The 25,394-nt window shown below is 27.8% G+C and overlaps 1 protein-coding gene across 1 annotated transcript in view; it reads left to right on the plus strand.

Annotated features, from left to right (window-relative positions):
• LOC107444366 (E3 ubiquitin-protein ligase SHPRH) overlaps positions 1–12,889 on the plus strand; it is a 142,771-nt gene extending 129,882 nt beyond the window's left edge. Inside the window, exons 21-24 of the mRNA XM_071188261.2 lie at positions 480–572; positions 7,902–7,988; positions 8,843–9,021; positions 12,354–12,889. Coding sequence (XP_071044362.1) covers positions 480–572; positions 7,902–7,988; positions 8,843–9,021; positions 12,354–12,501 — 507 coding nt within the window. The 3' untranslated portion in view covers positions 12,502–12,889. The remainder of the gene's footprint in view (positions 1–479; positions 573–7,901; positions 7,989–8,842; positions 9,022–12,353) is intronic.
• Positions 12,890–25,394: the final 12,505 nt, after the last annotated feature.

Below are 25,394 nucleotides of genomic sequence, written 5' to 3' on the forward strand. Positions count from 1 at the left end.
AGTATTTCAAAGGTAAACATTAAAACTTAAGACAGAGACAAAACATGCCTAAACAAAAATATTTTACTTTACAAATTAATTGGGGAAACCACATAAGATCCTTTTACACTACATTTAATCTTCATTATGTATAGCAGATAATATATAAATATTAATTAAAATGCATGATTAATAGTTATTTGAATTAGTAATAACTGAGTTTTAAAAATTTATCTCTTAAGAGTAGTAGTATTTATTTCTTGGTAGTTTTATAAGGAGTTTAGTAGAATTTCTTCAGCAGTCTGTTTTATTAATCATTTTAAATGGAAAAGGTATAGTAAACATCTGTATTTTATTAATGCCTAGTGTATAATGTATTTAAATTTATCCTTCATAGAAAAGTAATCTGCACTTTCTTACAAAAATGTGTTTTAAAAATATTTTTCTTTTTATACTTCATTTTTTAAAAATGAATAAAAATTAAAACTAGCATATTTTAGGGTCGCTATTCTACCAAGATTACTGCAGTTACAAAGTGTATTCTTGAAATAAAGAAGAATGATCCATTTGCCAAATCAATTGTGTTCTCTGGAGTAAGTATAACTTTTTCATGATTTCTCTTTATTTTTATTATTAATCGTCAAATGTTATATTAAAACTTTTTTTCTGAGACCTCTGAATTAAATTTGAAGTAGATCCTAGTTGCTTTCCCATGTAATATATAAAATTTTCTTGATGTTATTCAGTGAAGGAATGATCCTTAAATAATATTTATTATTATGAATTTGTCCTGGGTACTTGTCTGTCAAAGGGTTTATCTTGGAGTGGAAGTTTTAAAGCAAAAAAAGAGGAGTCTTAAACTAAAAAAAATTAAATGTGGATCATTTTAAAAAAATTTTAAAAAATATGATATAAATTAATGCACTAAAGTAAAGATTAATAATGATTGCTTAAATAAAATTGACAAATAATCTCACTTCATTTTGTAATCATTAATTTTTCATTATTAGATAATAAAGAGCAGTCCCCATGTAAATATTATGTTAGAAGTGAATACAGGAGTAACAAATGACAGTTATTACTGTTATTACTTTAATTCAGAGTTCATTAGAATTGTTGTGCACATAATAAGAGACAAGGAAAAGTGACTCCGTCTCAGTTCGACTTATCAAGCTGGTTTTTTTAATTATTTATTATTTCTTTTAATACCACACCCTATTTTAAAGTTTTTTTTGGGAAAGACTTATATTCCTTTAGACTCAAAACTTCCAATCCTAGTTGATCTCAGGGCTAAAGAGAATAGAAGGGCTAGTTCACTCCGCTCTTAGAGCTGAAGCTACGATTTCCCTCCTCATGACGTCACTGTGTCCACAGATCTCGGAGATCGCAAGCAAAGATATTATGATAACTTTGCATCTTTTTCTTTGTAAAAATAAGTTAGACATTTTCTGGTTATTAGCTTTCAAACTTTACATAATTAAAACTTTATTTCCGTTCATAAACGTAGTTCAAGAAAACTTTCTTGGCCATTATATTAAAAAAATACCATTTGAAACTTATAAAAATATTTTACTAGTTGGCGAAAATGACACTATAAATACTTTATTTTAAAAAGTTCTGTTTTAACTTTAATAATTAAGAAAAATTAAAGCATATATTGGCACTTTTTTTATCTACATATTCTGTTATAACAATAAGTTGAGTTAAATTTGGAATCCCTAATTTTTAAATATGCTGTTAAAAGCAATTTGTTCATACTTAATCATTAGGAAACATCAACCTTATATGCTAATTACTGAAACAAAATAATAATTTAGGTTCATAATGACATTAGAAATTTTACAATTGTTTATAGATATTTAAATTTATGATGATATAATTTATAGATACAGTAGAGAACCAATTATCCGGGATGCTCGGGACCATCGCTATCCCGGATATCTGAATTTCCCGGTTTTCTGGATCGACCAAAAAGTGTCGTTAATCGATGTTTTATCGAACCCGAAGTACAAGGAAAAAGTGTACTGCATAAAGTAAGAGAAAAAAGAAAGGTACTCCTAACTTTAAAAAGAAAAAAAAATGGTAGAAATATAACATTTAAAAGAACAAAAAAATTTGCAAGTTTTGACAAGAAAATCAAGTTTAAAAAATACAAAATTCTCATATTTATTTTTTAAAAATAATTACAATTCCTAAATTAAATAATATAAACAAAACCAATGATTAAATAACGCAATATATTTCATACCTAATTATACGGGGGAAACGATAAAATAAAAGGAAAACTTATTAATCTAAATAAAAACACTTGAAAATTATCGAACCGAAACGATAGTTAAAAAAGGCACTAGCATAAATATTAAAACCCGAAACAAGGCAAGATCAACGGAATTCAAAAAAAAAAAAAAAAAAAAAAATTAAATAAAAAAAAACCTAATGATAAAATTTATGAATAAAAAGAATTAATTTATTGAGTGCGAAATTTATCGCGAAAAGAAAAAAAAATCAAGCCTAGTGGAATCAAAAAAACAAAACTGCAATCTGCTTCATAAAATAATCCTATGTTTAAAATAATAAACAATTCTCCTTTTATTTTATTTTTTTGTTGATAAAAACAAGATTTTTAATTGCAGCAGATGTGATTCCACACCAAGAAAAACTTGTAATTGAAACCGCACTTCCAAAGAATAAGAATTTATTCAAAAGAAAAAGATTTTATTTTTATTAGTCGATGTCAAATAAATATATTTTTCTCTTTTCTTTTTCTGTTCACTGATATGCATGCAATGCATTTTCCCCACCCCCCTCGTAAATCAAGCAGAAAACGAAATCAGCATGCCACACCCTTGAGTTTGATTGACGGCCTAAAGGAAAAAATAAAACAATCCTCCCTTCCCTGCCTTCAAGGTCACGGAGGAAATGACGTTTCTCTGGGTAAACGGGGAAAAAAATCTTCCCCTTCCTTACATTTTCCTCTACTTAACTTCAAGGAGGAGTCCAATTTCCGCTTTTTTCGTTCTTGTTTAAAATGGCGGGAAATTCGAGCAAAATTTTTCCCGGTTTTCTGGTTTCCCGGTTATCTGGATACCGGATAAATGGTTCTCTACTGTATTTAAATTTATGATGATATAATTTATAGATATTTAAATTTAAGAGAATATAATTTTTAAAGAAATCATAAATATTTAGAATAACTACATTAAAAATATGTTATGAAATTAGGAGAATTTCAACTATATACTATATATTTTATTTATACTTTTTATTTACATTTTAATGTTCTTTGACTTTATCTATTTTTTAATTTTTTTCACCTGCCTTTCTTTTTGAAGTAACGAGGTGGTTTCTATTTAGATAATGAATTTTTATAAAAGTTCTTAACGATAGAATAAACATATTGCTGTTTTATATTAACTGTGTCATTTCGGAATCCATTCTTTACATAGTTGTTCATTTACTTTAGGGAACATGTTTTTCCTTTTGTTTTTTTATCAGAATTTTTGCAAGTTGCAATCGCTCAAACTGGCATTTCGATAATAATTTAAAATTTTTGTTAATTCTCTGCAAAAACTGAGGAAAGTCATTATAGAAAACAACAAATGTCTTAGAATATGTCACAAAAAAATACTCCAATATTAGTTAGAGCTAGCAAGGCCAAACGCTCCGTTCTTGAAGTAAAAGTGCGAGCTTTGCGCCTAAGTGACGTCACTAGAGAAAATCGGAGGATTGGCGTGGTGAGAGTTTCTTCAAAGGAGTGAACCAGCCCTTCTATTCTCTTTAGCCCTGAGTTGATCTAATGGTTTATCTATCACCTATTTTGCCATATTATGTTCAGCAAAACCTTAGCATGCAGTGAAAAAGATTGAGGGTCTACTTAAGCAGGTGGTGAACTTATAAATAAAATATTTAATTGTTTATTTTTTGTATTCAATTGAAAAGGTTAACTGGGATAGGTGATCAACTTGCAAGTTCAGGGCCATCCAAACAAAAAGTGGGGCCTAAGGCAAAAGGTATTTGCAAGATCTCATATATGTATATATATACAGTCAGACCTCGATATAAGGTCCCCCTAAGGGACATCGCAAAAGTATCCTTATAAGCGGGGTGACCTTTTAACCGATTCATTAGCAGTTCATAACTAAGCATTTCGTTTGCCAGTCTTAAACGAAAAGAAGTTTTGCATTGTTAGTTGGAAGTTTTAATATAGTTGCATATTTTGTATTGTTACACTGATAGTGTACTTATGTTACGTAAGTATATTTGAATAAAATAGATCTCTTTTGAAAAAATTATGTATCACATTTTTCTATAGTAATTAACGTGAATTAAGGGATTACTTTTATTAGTTAAAAACTTTGGAAGAGATAAGTTTTTTTTAATGCAGATGTTTTATTTAAAGAAGTTAATTATTTAGAATTTTATTTCATTAAGAAATTGCATGACATTTCATCCTTACTTCAAATAATTAATTCAATAGAGATTTACTGCAGCATTCTATTCAAAAAGTTAATTATTAGCAGTGGTTTGTTACAAGACAACTTTTTGATGTATAATTTCCATATTCTTTTGTGTCCTTTTTAACAGTATAAGTAAGCAGAAATGCTGACAATACAGTAATATCTCTTTATTTCTTCACTAGGAAATAGTACTTTACCTATGTGTCTTCTTTGTAATAAAACTATGTCAAATGATTCAATGAAACCTCTTAAGCATAAGAAACATTTAATAAAATCCATAGTGAGAAAAAAAGATAAGGATTTAACGTTTTTTCAAACAGTCAAAGAAAAAGATTTGAAAACACTGTACAACTCATTCAAACGAAATGATGATTGACTGTGCGTTTCTTATAGCATTTCTTTATTAATTGCGAAGTCTGAGAAGTCTCACTCTGTTGGTGAAGAACTTATTTTACCAGCTGTAGTGAGGTAATATGCACCATGTTGTACAAACTAGTTTTTCCACATTATAAAAAAAATTCCACTGAGTAATAATATAGTACAAAGAAGGATTGACAAAATGGCTCAGTGCATAGAAAAATTCTTTATGTGAGTACTTAAAGCATTTGAATTTTTTTTCTATACATCTTGATGAGTCAGCTTTACTAGGAAACAAAGATTTACTTTTAGCTTATGTAAGATTTGTAAAAGTAGAAAAATGTTGCCGAAAATTGTTATTTACTAAATGTTTGGGAATTGATACAAATGGTGAAACGCTATATACTGAATTAAAAAGATTTTGCTTTGTAAAAACTATACCCTTGACTAATATCATTTCTGTTGCTACTGATGTTGCTCTGGCTATATAGGAATAGATACCAAGGCTTTCTGGCATACTTAAAACAAGCTGTACTGAATGTATTTTCAGTACATTGTGCCATTCATCGACATAATTTATTAGCAAAAATTCTTAGTGAACATTTGCGTCGATCACTAGATTATGCCATTAAAAGCAGTTAATAAAATCAAAAGGAATGCCTTCAATGAGAGATCATTTGCTCAACTTTGTTTGGAAAATGTGGAAGACTATAATCATTTACAATTTCCCACAGAAATACGTTGGTTATCTAAAAGTGCATGTTTAAATCGATTCTGTGCTCTTATTTATTCAGTGTTAAAATTCCTGGAAAGCAAAGACAATGATTTTTGACACAATTTAATTAACTCAAAAAATGACATAGCCATGACTGATTTATTTGCCAAATTTATCAAAACTAATTTGAAACTACAAGGTGATCAATTAAATTTAATCAAAACCAAAATTGTAATATCTGTGCTTGTTTATGCATAATTTCTGTACAAACAAAGCTTGGGAAGAGGAGAAAGTTCTCAATTTCCAAATCTTTCAAAATAGAGAAGAAGACTTGCTGTTAACACTTTACGGCTCTTCATGTGGACCTGAACCAAAGATTTGAAGACATTTTTCACTTGGATATTCCCCCACCGGGTGTTGAACTCTTTTGGGTGTTTGCAAACTCAGATCCCAAGCACAAATTAGTTGGTACAGGAGCAGCTTATTGAATTATCCACAAATGAGGAACTTAAATCAATTTTTGAATATAGATACCACAAATTTTGGTTATAAAAACAGATCCCAATTTTATCCTGCAACCCTTGCTTTATTTGTCATTGTACAGAAGTTGTTGACTGCTTTCCTGTTTTCCTATTTGGATTTGAGATTGCTACTCACAAACATTGAGCCAAACATAAATTCACTCATAAAATCTCATTACATTCATCCAAGTCATTAATTTTTTTAAACAAAAGTTATAATTTCAATAAATACTTCTTCAATAAAATATCCTTTTTTCTTATTTAAAATTTTTATACTGGACATTCATGTAGATTTTCACTTGGGGGTCCGTGGTTTGGAAACCACTGGTGTAGAGTATAATGGACAGTTGCACTTAACATTAAAAAAAGCATCGATGTAGAATAAACCAGGCAATGGCTCTTGCACCCCTTGATTCATTAGATTATTTAAAATTATAAACAGCTATTATTATTGATTATTTGTTGTTTGATTTGGCAAACTAATTTAATCATTGACAATGACCCTCATTAATGGAAGAGTATCATATACTGTATACAGTGTGTGCCTAAAAGGTTAAGATGCATTTTAATTGAAAATATAAATATTGTAGAAGTGGTGAAAATAAGGTGTGATTTCAGATTATGTTGATGGTGCTGCCTTAATATATTTTTCAAAACATGACAAGAAATTCAAAAAACATAAAACAATGCAATATTTATGCTATTTCACATATAAGATCCCATGTTAAAAAGATGAACTAATGCACAATTCCATAGATAACTACTGAGGAGATTTCAATAATTTTAAAAAATTATTTTGGCAATAATAGTTAAAAGCTCAAAAGAAGGGATATTTTTTATCGGAAGGTGTGGTTAACTCCTAGGTTTTACTGCAAAAGGTTGATAAATATTTGAGATGGAATCATACTTCAAATTTTTATTTAGCTACTTTTGTTAATCTAAAGTTTTGTTGGTAAGATTTTGGGCTGGGCTTTTACAGTAACATAAATATAAAAACAAAATTTTTTTAATAATATATAGAATCTTTAATTTTATGTTTTGTTTTTCAAAAATTTTTAAATTTTTATTTAAATAGAATAAGAGATTGATTAAAAGTTGTTATGAGCAGTTTTTATATCCATTTAAATATGTCATCTTTCATTTTTTATGTTTGATAATAGATATTAAATTTCAATTCTTAATTCTTAAAAAAATTAGTGTACATGTCAGGTGCGAGGCAATCTGAAACCCAAGAAACTAAGTAAGTTAAAAAGTTTTTTTATTGGAAATCATTAACATGGGACCTCCTATCGTTATACAATTGCTTCACTCTGGACACCACAGTATACTTATTATTTTTTAGCTGCATATTAAAGTTTTTTTGGTTAAGTTAACTCCGTAAATTGTAAAGCGCCTCATCTTTAGGGGCTTCTCTCAAACTAACCTCCAAATTAATGTCAAAAATTGCATAAAAATATAATGCTATTATTTCTGAAAACTAAATATATATCACCTAAAATTACTATTTTGTGTGAAGTTTTTTATCTGTATAATATCACTAAAGAAGAGGACCTACAATGGTGTGGAACTATAAAATTTCACAGGCCAACCCATAAATTATAGAAAATATTTATAAACCTGTAAGGAAACTTAATAAGAAACACTTTTTCTAAAATAATACAAAATAATTACAGAAAAAATTAATGTTAAAAGAAAGGCTTCAAACTTTCTAGAATAAGCATGGGGGCCTAAAGCAGCTGCCTTACCCTCGAGCTGGCTTTGTGCATGCTCTGAGCAAATATTGCTTAAAAGTCAAAATTCACCTAAAAAAGCAGTTTAAAACATTTCTGGTTTCTTTTTCCTTTTTTTATCAGTTATCTTTTTTTCTTTCAGAGCGTTGACCTTTTGTATACCATACAAGATGCTTTTACTGCGAATCATATTAATTATTGTTGTGTAGCAGATAAAAGTGAACTTAAGGTAAATATTCAATCATTTATTAAAAACACATATTTAATATAATATTGCTGTAAAAAAATTCACTGCTATCTGCTTTTATCTGGCATTATTTTTCATTGCTTATTGCAAATTTTAATCATATTTACAATGATCATTCTTATGTTTATTTATTCAGGTTGGCCATTAACTTTCTCATTTTTTTTTATTTCAAAAGTAGTTTACATATTAAAATATTTTTGTCCTTCCTGTTTTGAAATTAAGAATATTGTCATATTTATAAATAATAAAAGAAAAACAAGTAGATCGTGTATATTTTGTTTACCTTATTCATCTTGTATAACTATGGGATATCAGCTTTACCCACTTTTGAAGCTTCACGTCTTAAAGCCTTTAATCCTATCTTGTCTGAGATCCATTGGATTTTCTGAGTCAATAATATGCAATTAAAGGCAAAACAATTCAAAATATTTAAACTTAATAATTTTTTATTTAAAAACTATACCAAATTGATTATTGTAGACTAGTTAATTTGAAAATAATAAGATTGTATATGAATATTTTAGTAGAAGCCTAAAAACTAGTATCTGCCTGTATCATCTCAGATAGCTATGGTAATTTTTAAATAAATACACTATATTGCATTTTAAAACATATCTCAAGAAATTTAAATTTTAGGATTATACTATTCATAAATTTGAAATAGTTTGATTGCATGTACTTGATATGATTAATTTTCATGTATACATTATCAACTTATGATCTTTAAAATTTTGAAATTTGTTTTTTATTGTCAAATTAAAAACAAACCATTATTAAAAAGTTATAAAAAATGTTTGACTTTTAAGAAAACAGTAACATATTTAAAAATTTTCTAGAAAAATTTAGCAGAGTACAAGTTGTCTGAAGACCTAAATGTGTTGGTAATGCCACTTCAACTGGGAGCAAATGGATTGAATATAACTGAAGCAAGTCATGTACTCTTTATTGAGCCACCTATGATAAAGTCCGTTAAATTACAAGGAATTGGACGTCTGCATAGATTTGGACAAGACAAGTAAATAAAATGCATACATTTCATAATTTCGTTATCTATATAGTAATTTGACTAATAAATATTTCCTTTGTTTGATGGGAGTCAAATTTTTTTATGTATATGAAATAGCAGTTTTTCAATCACTTTTTCTTTTGCTTTAAAAAAAAACTGATTCTGGGGTAATTGACACAAAGTGGAAAACCCTGAACATTGTATATGCAAAAACTTATATCAAGATATCAATATATATACTAAAAATTATCATATAACTCTGCAAACTACCTGTTATAAATTTTTATGAGCTAAGATTTTAATCACCTAACAAAGAAGAATATCACACCTGTAAGGTAACTAATTTAATAAAAAACTTACAACTATTAAATCTTACAAGGATCTACTACAGGAATAAAAATAATTATTTTGAAAATTACACATAGATAATCTATAGTTAAGAGTTGTAACAGTTTAAACACTTTTAAAAAAAAATCTTAAAAAAGTTTTTGATACATATTAATAAAACAAAATTAATAAATTGCAAAAATCTTTTTGACGATTTTACATAATTATGATAATAAAAAATCGTGGCTTTAAAAAGGAACTCTATTCTTGATTCTATTGGTGACCATAAAATCATTTTATACATAATTTTAATATGCTTAAACAGGATTGCTAACTTTTTACGCTTTTTGTAAAATTTTATTCTAGTGGTAGCTATGCTTATGTTTTAATGTATTATTTTTTATTCATTTAAACTTACTTTCCACACCACTATATGTAAATTATTTTAAAATGCCATTTTTTCTAGCTATCTCATGGTGAAGCTTTTAAAATATTGGTAAAAATACTGAAAGTTATGGTTTTTTAATGTCTATCACTCTATGAAATATTTTTCAAAAAGCGTAGTAGTTGGCAGGCATCCTTTACGATTGAGTTTGGTCATTTTATACTTTGCTTTATTCAATTATGTAAAAAAATTTCAATTTAAAATAACAGTTTGTTATAATTTAATTAAAGAAATTTATTGATCATTTTTTTAATTAAAAAAAAATTATGAATGTATACTTAACAAAAACATTTAATATTATTGATCACATTAAACTGATAGATAAAACACATAAAGCCTGATTAAAATTGCAAATATAAATTTATTAATGAATTCTTCATTGCGTACAATAGTTTATAATTTTATAAAGACACAAAAATGAGAAATTTAAGAAAAACTATTGAATAGGAAATTTTGAATAGAAAAATTAAAAGATTCAATACTTTGTTGAATATTGTAATGAGATCTAATACTTCTTTAATCAAATAATTAATAAAAAGTTTCCCTATGTTCAACATGGTACGTAGAGTTTTTAAAAAGTGCTTAAAGGTGCATATTTTTGATTTTCATTTCTTAAAAGCTCTTAAAGGTGCTTTTTTCATTGCTTGTTGTTTTTAAAAAGTGCTTAAGTTTCCTTTTTTGAAAAGGAGACTTTTTTTCTTTCTTTACCATGTCGCCACATATTATTCAAAAGCATGCTTTTTACATTGTTCTATTCAACGTTTATACAATACAGTCAATCACAATCTATTTCAGCGTCCCATCGATCCATAGCTTATGAAAGTGCCAATCATTTAACTTGTTTGATGAAATACTTGGGAGTACACATGTGCATCTACTGAGCTGGGTTCAGTGAGATTCTTGCACTTTCCTGTGCAACTCTGCTGCATTTTGCTAGATATTCTCAATTTCAGGCTTCATTTTCCACCGTCTGATATCGAACCAAAAAACCTCTTCATCTTTTTATAATGGCTAATATAATCAAGAAAAAGAGTTCTTTGTCAGAAACTGCTTATTTTGTAAAGTCTATCATGTAAAGTCTTTGAAAATTATTTTGCATTTTGTTAATGTATATAGTGCTTAAAAAAGTACTTAAAAGGTGCTGGTTTTTTGCTGGAAGATTTGGCTATGCTCCCTGTTCAAGGATTATATAAATAGAACAATATGGTAATGTTGATTTTATGGTGATGTAAATAATAGAGTGGAGGTTTGAAAGAGAAAAAAATATTCTGCATTTAATTTTCTTTATCTTATGAACATATAAAATAATATATCTTTTAATAATATGAGCAATATTCTCACATTTAAAAAAATAGCCTTCTCCGGTCTTTTTCGCATTTAGCAAGTCGAAATGATATTTTTTTTTAAAAAAAAGCATGATTCTAATACCACAAAACTTATAGGCGAAAAGTAAATGAATAGCAAAACCTTGTAGATTTATGATGAAATCACGCATATAGGAAGTTATTAAACTAAAACGCCGTCTCTATGTTCGCAAATTAATATAGTATTAAAATATTGGAAATTAAAAACTATTTAAAAATTAATTACAATAAATAGCAAATAATTAATAGAAGAAATAGTGAAATCGATGTGTCAAAAAGGGAATAAACAATTGTGTGAATCAAATTTTGTGTGTCATAATATTATGATAAATACCAGGAATTTAAAAACTTGAAGCAATGACTTAAAAAAACAATGGAAATATCGTATGAATTTACTATGAGGGCTACAATCAAGTAAGTTTCATAATGTAATGTGATTCTTATAGTGTAATGAGTAAATATCTCTTTAACAAGAGTAAGCGAAAGTTTCAAAATCTACGCTTGTGGTTGGCGGAAGTCCACAAATCAATAGTCTTGAGATATGCAGAAATTGCAGAAAAATCACATGCTCTGCACCTGGTTTAAAGACTAGGAATCATGGTACCAAAAATCTGGGTTTTTAGTATTAACCTAAGGATGTTTAAATCAATTTATTGACCTTGATGACTTGCCATAGTTTTATTTTTCTCTAAAAATTTGAGTATATGTTGTATTTTTTAGTGCAATTGCCTTTGCATTTTAGATGATTATATTTAGTTTTGTTATTCATTGTCTTTTTAAATGTTAAATTTGAGATAGTTCCAATAGTTCATATGATAATATTAATTGTATATTGAAAAATTTCAGTATATATTAAGTAGTTCATGTGATTTTAGCATGTAAAGATATATTTTTTTTACTAAGTATGTTACTATACAAAATTATAGTCCTCTGAATATTTTTGTATATTTAATAAGTTCGTTTTAACTTGTAACTTGAAAAGTATGAAAGATGTTCAAAAAATTCCTAATACATTTAAAAAGAAACATGTTTAATTACTACCTACCATTTGTTTAAGAAGGTAATAATTTCACACTCTCAGATATTCTACAAAATTGATACTCTAATTCATTAATTTTGTTAAATAAAAGCTTTTGGTTACTTAGCACATATTTGTATATATAACTATAAGAAACCTGATGCATCAAATTTCTTCTCTATTTCAGAAAAATTACTGTTCATGAGTTTTTTATTGAAGGCACCATCCAAGAAAAAATTTATCATATGAATCGTGACGCAATTTTAGAAGATCAAGGAGAGTGTTCTGCCAAGTCTAATTTAACAGTTAATGATCTTCTCACTATTTTGGGGTAACATCACTTACATTCAAAGTTGCTATCATTATTCATTTCAGTTTTGTCTGTTTATCATTTCGTTGATAAAATTTTTGTGATAAAAAACTTTCATTGTTCATTTCTATTCCATATACCAGTGATTTTTGTTTTTACTTGTTAAAATGCATATTAGTTGTTGTGTAGAATGCAAACTTCATAAAAACATCTTTTTACTTGTTTTTAAATATTTCTTAAAGCATTTAAACCACTTTTTTGACAAACTTTTATGTGTAAAATAAATAAAAAGGAAAACATTTGTATTACAAATATTTTAAGCAACATATTTTAAAAAATTTTCAAAGAAAAGTGAATTTTACTTCTGAGATTTATGTAATATTAAGAAGAAAAATAAAAATGTTTTTCCATTATAATTTGTTCTGTGTAATATAGTTATATTCCATTTTTCATGTCACCATTCTTTCTCATGCATGTAGTCTGCCTCTATAATTCCTTTAAATTTTTGAATAATGATTGATGAATAAATTCATTAATCATTACAAATTTTTCTGATTAAAATCCAAGCGAAAAAAATGCAAGCATTATATCATTTTCATTGCAAGTTGCGCATCGATTATAAATGTAATTAGATATAGATAATGATTGTTTAGTATTCAACTCCTTGCTATGATTACAAGTAATCACAGTAGCAAATTATTATTATTTCTCATTTCAAGCAGTTATGATTATTTGTAATCACAGTAAAAAGTGATTACAAATAATCAGAATTAAAATTTTCAAGTCCTGGGAACGCAAGTCATCATGACTACTTGTAATCATAAAGTAAGATTATAAGAAATCGTAACTACAAGCTATCATAATCTAACAATTACAGGTAATCTTAAAATCAAGTGATTGTGATAGATATGATCATAATTTCAAGTAGGCTTAATTGCATTGTAATAGGAATTGTAGGTAATTGAATACTTTTAAGAAAAGGCATAAATTGTATATGAAAATTGTTTAGTTTGCTATTTTTTGGTTTATTGAATGAAAACGTTTAAACATACATAAATACACGGATAAGATTATATTATGATTACTTGTAATCACAATAAGAAACGATTAAGGGTGATTATGATTGAGTAATCAAAATATATGATGACATATAATCATGCTCAGCGGCGCCGATAAAAATCTAGTGTTGGGATGGTCGGAGTTGGAGAGAAAAAGGTTGGAGAATAATCTCAAATTTTAGGAAAGTAAATTATTCTTCTATTATAAAATGCAACTGATTACATTTAAAAAAAATTTAAAAATTTATTACAGTTAACAATTTAAGAAAAAACTAATAATAATGAAACAACTAATAATAACGAAATAACTAATAATAACAGGAACAAGAATTATCTAAGCGCGCACCAAAAATTCTGAAGGAGTGTGCGAAGTGGAAACGAGTTTAATTTTTACAATCTTTGGGGATGGAATTTTAGTGGGTAGAATGCTCTTTCGTTCAATGGAAATAACAGAATATGACTCAGCTTAGAAAGAGAAGAAAATGTTTAAAAGAGGGGTGTACCCCACCTCCTCCGCTTGTCATTACTATTGGAGCTGTTTAGGAGGAATCAATTAGTTATTTTTAAAGGGGTTGGGGAAAAGAAAGGGGATACAGTATGCAACCCGAAATCCAGCGGGACTGGGCAGGAAATTTGGCACTTAATCCGATTAAATTTTTTTTCAAAGAAATTTTTATTGATGAGACAAAAATAGAAATCAGTTATATTCTCTTTTTATTTGGAATTTTATTCTGTTGAAGTAAGTAATTTTATTTTATCTTTTAAAAATAAAAAAAAGGCGTGAAGAAAAATAAATCTGTGTGAAACAAAACATCTGTTCTTAAAGCAGTTTAAAATAAAGTGTTAAGTAAAAACCCCTGCATTTCCAATGAACGAAATAAAGAAATGCAAGTTGGAAGAAACTGATCAATCAATCTTGACAGCTGTGCTTGTGTTCTACTGGTTTGTCCCCAAATTTCCCTCTCCTGTTTGACCATAAATTGGTCGCACCCAGTTGACATTGAAACTACCATGTGGGGTACAAAATGAATTCTATCCCTTTTGCGGCCTTTTTTTACGATTTATTTATTTTGCGGCTTTTTTTTAAGTTATTAACTGTTAATTTGCTGGGGGTTTTTTTTGTTAATAGTTAGCTTGTTTTTTTCTTCTCGTTATTAGCTGTTTGCTTGTTTTTTTTTTTTTTTTTTTATCATTATTAGTTGTTAGCTTGTTTTTTGTAGTTATTCATTGTTAGTTTCTTAACATTAATTGTTACTTTTTGTAGTTCCTTGTTAGTTTTTTTTTTTTTTTTTGTGTGAGGTGAACGTTTTTTGTTAAAACAAAATGTTATCTAAAAGAAAAAACGAGAACTATGATCTCGATCCGAAGAAGAAACGTGGATTATTTCTTAAATAATTTCTCCTTCGAGTTATTTCTTCTTGATTTCATGATTATTTTAATTAATAAAATTTCTTAAGATGGGCCAGTTTTTAAATTCACCCCATCATAATCTACAATAGAAACTTAACTAAATTGATTGGTTTTTCTGAAATTAACAGTATAATTGAATTATAGTAGTAATATATGGGTGCCATATTGGAATTTCCGAAAGAGATCTGAAGTTCGGCAAATCCCGAAATACGGAATTTCGTCAGTCCCGGGAGTGCCGGATTTGGGGTCCTATTACTTCCTTATCTGTTCGCTCCAATTACTTAATAGCCAAGGCTCTAAGTGGATTTCCAGCTTGTGATCTTTCTTTAAGCTGGGGGTGGATACAAGATGCATACCTTTTGAAATGGTCTTATGCGATGTTTTTTTAATTATTTCGTTTATTTATTTTCTTGCAGACTGCTGCCAAAAGTTTGCTAAGAATTGGCGATTGTTCTGCAGCAGATCGCGATCTGGGCGAATATGTTTTTCTCTCAGAAAAATTTTAATTTATAAATTTTTTTCCTACTAAAAATTATTTCGTAGGAAGTACCGCATGTAGGAAAAAAACTTTTTTCAATAGTGCCGTGGCGCTTTCACCGAAAAATACGGTACTAACTTATTTTACAATTCTTACCATCATATATATATCTGATCCGATATTCTCCTTTTAATTAGAATTCGTAAGGTTCTTTAAAAAATGTAATAGTGGCAGCAAAACTAAGAAGATAATGGTATTTTATTATGGTTATATTTACCACAGTATGAAATAAGCAATTTCAATATATAAATTCAAATATATAGTTTTGAAAATTTAATTTTAAAATAAAAATAACTTCTTTATTTCAGTATAGGTCCCATGGCCTTTTTAAATATTTTAAGGACCGCATGAACCCTGTTAGAATAATAATTTACACTTACAGATGTTTTTTTCTTCTTTCCGCATTAGATTCTGATAAAAATAATGATCAAGAAAGATTCATTATACTTGAAAAAAAAAAAAAAATAAATGCCTATTCTCGCAACGGCTATCTTTGAGGGGTGAAAAAGTGATGTAAAATACAAATGCTAAGTAACAATGCCAAACATAAATAAAATTGGAAAAAATGCAGTGCCCCATAAGTGAAATAAAAAATTAAATAAAAACAAATCTAGAAAAACCGCAATGTCTGAGATAAGCAAATCAGAGCATAATGCATTGCCACTTTCCACTGAGTGAAGGTGTAAGAACTATAATTAAATGTGATATTAAGATTAGTTTTGGGCAAGATAATGGTTATGGCTCTTAGGTTGAAAAAAAAACATAATATATAATTCATCAAACTTTCTAAAAAATTCAATGCGGTACATGTTTCTTATTTTATTTTATTTATTTTTCGACTGCTGCTCTGAAAAACATTTTTTAGGATGTTAAACAATTTCGTCTACAAGTGAAATTTCAAAAGTAAAATGAAACAATATAATGACCCCTCTCCCAAGTAAGGTACTAGTTACAAGTCAATTATTTCAAACAAGTTAACTTCTCCCCCCTATTCAAAATATTTGGAAAATATATTTTTTATTCATCAATCCAAACACTATTCTGCTTTAGTGTATACTTAACGACATATTTCAATAGAATTTATATTTTACCCATAATATTTTATTTTATTTATTTTTCTTTCTCAATCAATATATATATATATATATACTAATTGTATGAATAGTAAATATGATGGCAAATGCGTCTTTTCACAACTTTTACTCATTTTTACTGCCTCTCTTAAAAAATAAAAGAATAAGTTTAATTTATAATAATTTTAAAATGTTCAATTGTTTCTAACAGTTTTAAGCAATTAAGTGTTATATCCAAACAGATTTCAATTCTGGGGTTAATTAAATCATTGTCATGTTTCAATTGACCATAAAAGAAACATTAACATTCTTGTTTTTTTACGGCAAAATAAAAGAACAAGTTTTATTTATAATTTCTAAAAAAATTTTATTAAAACTATTTTCTAAACATATTAATTGCATCTATAAAATAATGTGTTATCCAAAAATCTCTTAATATATCTTATTTTAGCATTAAGGAAATTATAAAGTTAGAAAAAGCACAATTTTTTGAGATGATGATTCTAAAAATAACACTGTTTTGGAATCTTTTTACAATTTTCGCTTTTCAACATTTGCTATTTAACAATGCAAGGCATATCGAGTATTTTCCTGATATAGCAATATTTCAAAAATATAGCAATATTTCAATAATCCTCATAAAGCAATATTTCAATAAAATATCGAGCAATAATAAGCAAATTTTTTCAACATTATATTTTTTAAAAGGACAATTTTCTTACTATATCTTTATTTTCCAAAAAAATAGTATGCTTAGTAAATACTCATCTGTTCTGCATTGAATAATTTTGATCAGCAGAATATTTTTAATTTCTTAACAAGATTTAATTCTCAGATAACTGGCAATAATTCTAAGTTTTCTTTTAATAAAAACTTGACAATAATTTAAAAAGGAACTTTACTTTAAAGGAAAGCATAGATTAAAGAACTAAAACAATTGATTGTATATTAATGGAAAAAATAATATACATGGTAGCATAAAGAATAAGAGTTTGACAAATGTTAAAATTTAACTAAATAGTTCATAAAATAATTCTGCAAAACACGCTTGGACAGGTAATTAACAAATTTATTTTCAGATTAAGACAATATATAAGAGGTTGAGAAATTTAAAGATGCTTGAAAATGTTGACTACGTATTTGTATTCATAATTATAAAATATATATTGAAGAAATTGATAAACATATTCCAAATCTATGCATACGTTTGTATATTATTAAAATTTTATCAATTATTGAACAAACAAACTAAAAAATAAAATTAAAAAAATGCTGATGTATCACATTCTATCAGAAACATGCTTTTATAAAACTCAGCATTTGTTGAATAAAATGTTTTTATTCAATAATAACTTTTATCTAAATCTCTTTATTAAATTACAAATAAATTTCTAGTAGACTGAAAAAGAAACATATTTTATAATTAAAAAAAAGGATTAGCAATCGGTTATGAGCGAAAAAAATATGAATGAAATTTTATTCTACTCGTGCATAAGTCAAGTTCCTCGTAAGTTAACCACATCGAAATACTAATCGCCCCATTTAAATATTTCTTCATTGTCGCGAAAAATTTTTTTTAAAAATAATTCATTTTATTTTTTTTGGCTTTTACCAAATAAAATCTGTTGAAATTTTAGATTTTGCAATAGAAAAATGCAGGGATTAATATAGTATAAAAAAATTTGTTCCTCATAATTAAAAAATTTTTCATTTACAATTAAATTAAATAATAAAATAAAAAAATAATTATTAAAAATTAATTTTTGCATGAAATTATCTTTGGGTAAGAGGGTTTTGTAAGTGCGTGAATTTTTTTTTGACTTTCTTAATTAGTTTTAAAAATACGACTTAACACGCAAAAAGGGAAATTAACATTAAGGTGTCCGAACTTTCTCGCGGATCACTCTCCTGTCCAAACTATGCCGACCATATTTCCCAAATTGCGGTTACACCCTATATTTTAAAAGTTAAGAATCCAAATATGTAAAAATAAATACATGTTTATTCAGACAAAGTACGTTTTTGTGTCCAATTTCATAACTTAATTAATAGTTAGCACTATATAATTTGCATGTTTGAGGCCACCCCCGGAATTATTAAGATTGACACTTAGTACGTGAAAATCCGATCATTAGAACTAAAGTTATTCAGGGTGATATCTTTTTTTTGCCGACTGTATAGATGTAAATACAATGTACATATGTAATGCACAAACGTTATTTATACATACATACTTTTGCATGTAATATACATGTATGTTAATTTGTATGTACGTATACATGTATTTATACACACAAGTACATTCTTAGTATGGATGTAGGTATGTATTATATATGTATATGCCTGTATTATGTGCATGTAAGTCAAACACTTTAACCATCAAACAATGTCTTTCCGCAGACTGATATGCAAAGCATTGTTTGCTCTTTAACTCCTTATATAAGGAATTTAACCATACAACTGCGATAAGTATGAATACTTATTTTTATGTTACTTTAACTTACCTCAGTGTAACATTATTGTTTTATAGGTTTTTATACTTAGTTGTGTTAAAAAGAACTTTTCAACAGTTTAGTTATTTAAGTGCATTTTAAAATTTGTTCTAATATCTATAAAACTCAATTATGTATTGGTTTTGAAAGCAAAATATAATTTTACTTTAAATTTCTAAATATAGTTTTAACTTATTAACGCTTTTATGTCATGTCAGCATTTCTCTCAATTATGCATAATGTTATATGAAAGTAAATTTGGAGCCTCAAAAATTTAATGAAAATACTTGAAAATTATTTTTTATTCAAATATTTTTAAAATGATATAAGGTAGAACAATTAAAACTGATAATTTATTTTAAATATCATTTGATTTAGTCATTTAAATTGCTTGAGTCGTTATTAGTGGTCGTTATAATTAAAGCATTGAAATTTAGATAACTTACATATATTGCATTGTAAATATACTTAGATATGCCTATATTGTACATTGGACAAGCCTGTATGCACACATGTACAAAACATGTATGTTCAATATATATGTATGCACATAATTACAATAAATTCATGTCCATTATATATATATATGTATGCACATAATTACAATAAATTCATGTCTAATGTATGTAGGTACATGTGTACAATGTATGCATGTCGAATGTATGTATGTACAATATATGTATACCCAGTGAATGTATAATTGTACACACATGTATTGTGCATACGTGAACACATCCATAGTAAGTAGTAATCACAATTACAAGAAATTGATTACATAGATGTAATTGTTTGAAATCTATCTCTGTAATAGACTCTCAACTTTTTTATGTACGTCTATATGGGGGTATGTTGTATGAGCCAACTAACACATATACATTGCTATTACATAGTGCATACGTAATTACATTGTTTGAACATACGTATTGTATATATACCTTTATGCGTTTCGCATGTATATGTAGGTACATGTATTTTTACATGCACACATATACATTTCTGACTAATGAGTGAATCTTTATTCATTATTCAGGAAGATTTTAAACAATTATTCATTATTCCGAATGATCATCTCTGACTTACTTTCATTCGAAGTTTTCATGTATCATCAAGAAGTATAGAAAATCTGATCGTGGAAGTTCATTAAGGATACATTTCTATGCTGAATTTTTTATTTCCAATCCAATTTGCAGCATTAGTTAAATAAACTTAATCGACCTTTATTGTTGGCGTTACAACAATTAATTAAATTAGCCATTTTAAAATTTTCCCAATTATAGCCAGCAAAACCTATTTTACCTCAGCACTGTGCAGAACCAGATGCGGATTTCGTATTGACCTGCCATCGCTGGCATTCGAACCGGGTTCACCTCATTGGAAGGCAAATGCTCTATCCCCGGAGCCACTTTTTCATAATTATTGCAAAATGATCAAACGTTGATGTCACACCTGAATGAAAGAATTTTATTGACTAAACTTCAAATTCTGCTTGTGTAAACAATATTTGAATTTGGATGATTTTTAATTTGTTTTTCCACCTTTCACATTTTGAGATGCTGGGCAATATAAATGAAGATAATTTTATTTAAAAATTGAAATTTATAAATCTAGAATATTATTAATGATGAAATTAATAAAAAGTAGAGGTATGAATGGCTCTAAGAAAAAATTAGAGGTGTAATTCAGCAAATAGTGTGAAAAGATATAAGATGTTAGCTGTTATTTTTGTTTCTTATAAAAAATAAACTAATCAAATAAAGAAAAATAAATTTTTTTTTTAGGAAAAATAACCATCATTAATATAATATGTGGGCTATTTTTATGAGAAATATGTAATTAATTTCGGAAAATTTTGGCAATATAATGCCACATTAATTATTCAAAAAGTAAGTTCAGTCTTGAAATTTTTTTAGAGGGGCACCCATGCTATTACCATAGTAATGGAAAAATTGACAAATTTTTTAAATAACGAACAATTTGGTTTTATTAACCAAACCAAATTATGTTTTTTTACTAGAAATTTCATTACCATAGAGTATGGTAATTTTACCACAAATTATTTCGTTGTTCACGATACATACATATATAGACTTTCAAAAGCACGCGAAAAGTAAATTTTATGCAACTTTTCTTGTTCCAAGAAAAAGAAAATTAAACATTTACATTGATTTGTACGTTAAGTTATTTTTTTATGATTTATTTATTTAATTATATAGCAAGACATAGAAGTTCTATTGAGTTACATAATACTTTGGGTATGGAGCTTTATGCAATGTCTTTAAAAAAAGAATCATTTTCATAACAAAGGATTAAAACTTAAAAAATTACTCTTTTTATGGGTATAAAATTTTTCTGTAATCTATCAATATTTAAATTTGTTTAGTGGAAACTTGACGTTATGGTAAGTGCCTTTCTCCAGTTTTTTTAAAATTAATTTCAAAAATTAAATGCCAGATATTATAACAATTATGAATCTATACTTATGTTTTTTCATTACACACAGTGATAAAAATTTTATTACTATTATAATTAAATTTTGCATGAAATTATCTGGGAAAAGATCTGTAATTAAGGTGATTAGAGTAATAAAGTGATAGATTCGAGTTTAAAAATTTTTCAGGACAACGTTTATAGTGAAAAACTAGTTTCTCAAGTAGGTAATTTGATGTATTTGTGTATTGTACTGTCATTGGGTGGAAAGTACAAAAAATTGTAAAATACTTATCTGAAATTGATACTAAGAAAGGTTTACATTCAAAAATGTCATCTGGGGAAAAGGTGTGGCTTATCACTACATTTATAGAATCTTTTTAATTGAGTGTAACAAGATTTTTGTCTCAAACAGATTTATTACGAATTATTTAAATAGTGAGCGCAACAAGGGAGAGAGAACTTTCAACCACTCTCTTGTTTATACAACTTGAGCCACCAAAATTTTTAGAAATTTTTTTTTTTGAATCTCGAGGGAAAAAATCTTAATTAATAACTTGCACAAAATTAATTAATTTACTCTTTAAGTTATATTTACGAACAACTAATGTATCCATCTAATGTAATATTTTCATGTGCAAAGATTAAGAATTTAATTTGTAGCTTGCCAATACGATAATGATTGCATTCATCTCAATTTTCTGAATAAATTGCGCTTTCAAAGCACACGTAGCCCTTGGCATAAACAGAGTTCTTTAACTTGCACTGTTTACCACTCATGGTCAACTAAGAGCGTACCAGCACAAAGCCTTTTAAGTTACAATTGGCAAACACTCGTTAAGTTAAGACAGATTGAATTTTCCTTGACACCTGATCCAATCTGTGAGAAAAGAACTTTACTTTTTCATCTTTTGAGGTCAGTCATTTTATTTTTAGTGTGTCCATTGAATTCTTTTTAGAAACAGTAAGTTTTTACCTTCTTTTGGCTTCACAATTTATTAATCAGTTTTGATTATTACTTTTCAAATTTCTTGACTGTTTTGTATAGGGATTGCTGGTTTAATTTGAAACCCATAAATGCTGACAACTATAATGAAGATAATTCTTCAAAGCAAGATAGAACCTTTTCAATGAGTAAGAAAAAGCTTTGCCTGTTCAGCAAGGATTATTTGTCTTTTCGCTTCAAATGTAACTGTGTTCAAAAACAACTACCACAATGCTTGCATTGCCAAGAGGTTTTATTAAACAAAGCCATGAAGCCAGCAAAACTGCAGAAACATTTCATTACTAAACATAGCAAATAATCGACAAGAGATTTGATTTCTTTAGAATTTAAGAGCAATATCTTTACATGGTAAAAAAAGGGCAGCAACTATGAATCTTTCGGCGGTGCATCATTTGAAATTTCTCAGCTTATTGCAAAAACCGAAAAACCTCATACAATAGGCAAGGAACTATTAATGCTTATAACAAAGATAATGGTTTCTGTTGTGATTCGTATAAAAGCTGTAAAAATCTTCCTTTAATTTCTCTGTCAAATGACATGAGGAAAAAAAGAATTTATGCTCTGTGAGCTGACAAAAAAGAAAAAAATATTAGAAAACTTTCATTTATTAACATATAATTCAGTGAAAAAGCAGATATTGCAAATAAATCAGTATTTGTGAAACCAGGTATTAACCAGTAAGCAGTTTTGCCAGGTATTTGTGTAACAAAGATATAGTGGAAGACTTTTACTCATCTCAAATGCAATTTATACGATGGCTGATTAAATGTTTAACACCTTAAATGAGTTTATGACTCTTCAATAATATAGACTAGGATAATATAGATCAAATATACAGATTCAATAATATAGGAATGTATTGGTGTATTCATAAGTATAAGTGAAAATGGAGCTCGATCAACAAGTGGGAACATTTCTGGATCACAAGCTAGAATGAAAGCAATTTTGGCCATAGCTACATGGAATCACTTACAGTTGCTGCTTACATTATTCGAGACTTTTTGAACAACCTTGTAAAAATTAAGAATAGTGTTCACTATTAATTTTTTTCTCCATTGTGTAGTTCAACAGCGTTTTAGAGGTAAATGTCTCACTTCTGAGAGATAAGTGAAGATATAATTTTGAAGTAATAAATGGAAATGTATAAAAGACAGTATCTGTAACGCTGCCAATACTGTGATTGGTAAAGTAACTGAGAAACAGATTAAGGATTGATATGATATTGATTATGCCATTGATAATGATAAAAAGAATGTTGCATATAAACATATGATACAAGCACACACAAGAAATAGTGCAGAGGAGTACCATAGATGCAGAAAAGAGGTGAAGAAACTCTTTGGGCAAAAAGAAAAGGGTCTTTGATGAAGAATTGTTTAAAGATGTTGAACATCTGAAATCCATTGATGAATGCAGAGCATTCTATCGGAAAATCAACCGCAGTCAATAGGACTTTTAAACAGACCTATAGTCCATGCAAAAACAAAGTTGGTGAAATAATTAGTGATAAACAAGACATTTTAAAAAGATGGAATGAACATTTTAAAGCACTTCTTAATGAAAATTGTGAGGACGTTGAAATAATTGCACCTGAATTCATAAATGACATCGAAGTTGAGGCTCCAACTATTGAGGAGATCAGGGCTGCAATTAAAAACTTAAAGAATAAGAAGGCTTCGGGACATGATCTCATTTCAGCAGAACGACTAAAAAATTGTGAACCTACCTTATTGAGAAATTTATTTGAACTTATTACTGACATCTGGCATTCTGACATTATGCCAACGGATTGGAATATTAGCATTTTGTGCCCAATTCACAATAAAGGAGATCTTATGACTTGTGCCAAATATCGTGGCATTAGTCTTCTTTGTATAACTTATAAAATTCTATCTAGAATTTTATATCTCAGACTGCTACCATTCATTGACTCACAAATAGGAAAATATCAATGTGGATTCCTTACTGGAAAATCAACCAAAGATCAGATATTTTATCTCCGTCAGATTTTAGAGAAATCAATGGAATTTAACATTGAAACACATAATCTTTTTATTGATTTCAAGGCTGCTTTTGATAGTATCAATAGATATTATCTTTTTGAAACAATGAATACTTTTAAAATACCTTCAGAACTTATAAGTTGACAAGACCTACATTGAAAGATACAAAGTGTAAGATTAAGTTTCTGGGAAGATTAAGTTTCCGTCAGAAAATCTTGACACATTCACATTTTTACTAGATCAGTACAACTACATATGCTGATGATGTCGATATAATTGCTCGTTCCCTTCCTGCTCTGAATGAGGCATTTCTTGCCCTTGAGGTGGCTGCAAGGCAAATGGGCTTGGTCATAAATGTAGATAAAACAAAATATATGTTATTCTCAAGAAACAGAGTACCAGACCCCTATCTTGAAATAAATTCTTATAGATTTGAAACAGTGAGGAGTTTTACTTACTTAGGATCAATTATTACCATTGACAACAGAATTACTCCTGAAATAAAAAACCGACTCTATTTAGCGAATAGGGCTGTCTATGGGCTGAGAAGATTTATTAAATCTAGGTTTCTTTCTAGAAAAACAAAGTTCTTAATCTATAAAACTTTTGTCCGGCCAGTCTTGACATACGCCTCTGAAGCTTGGACAATGACAAAACTGAAGGAAAATTGTATCGCAATATTTGAGAGAAAGATTTTGCGGGGTATACTTGGTGGTGTAAATGAAAACAATAACTGGATAAGGAGATTTAACTTTGAACTGTACAAGATTTATAAACAACCTGATATTATTAAATATATAAAAATAAATAGAATGAATTGGATCGCCCACGTCATTCGAATGTGTGACGACAACACAATAAAAAGATACTGTTTTTTAGACCCACTGGAAAAATAAAGGCCGCAGTTGAGA

Source organism: Parasteatoda tepidariorum, chromosome 12 (genome assembly GCF_982258835.1).
Source record: "Parasteatoda tepidariorum strain Cologne lab strain chromosome 12, Ptep-v5.0, whole genome shotgun sequence".
Taxonomy (NCBI): domain Eukaryota; kingdom Metazoa; phylum Arthropoda; class Arachnida; order Araneae; family Theridiidae; genus Parasteatoda; species Parasteatoda tepidariorum.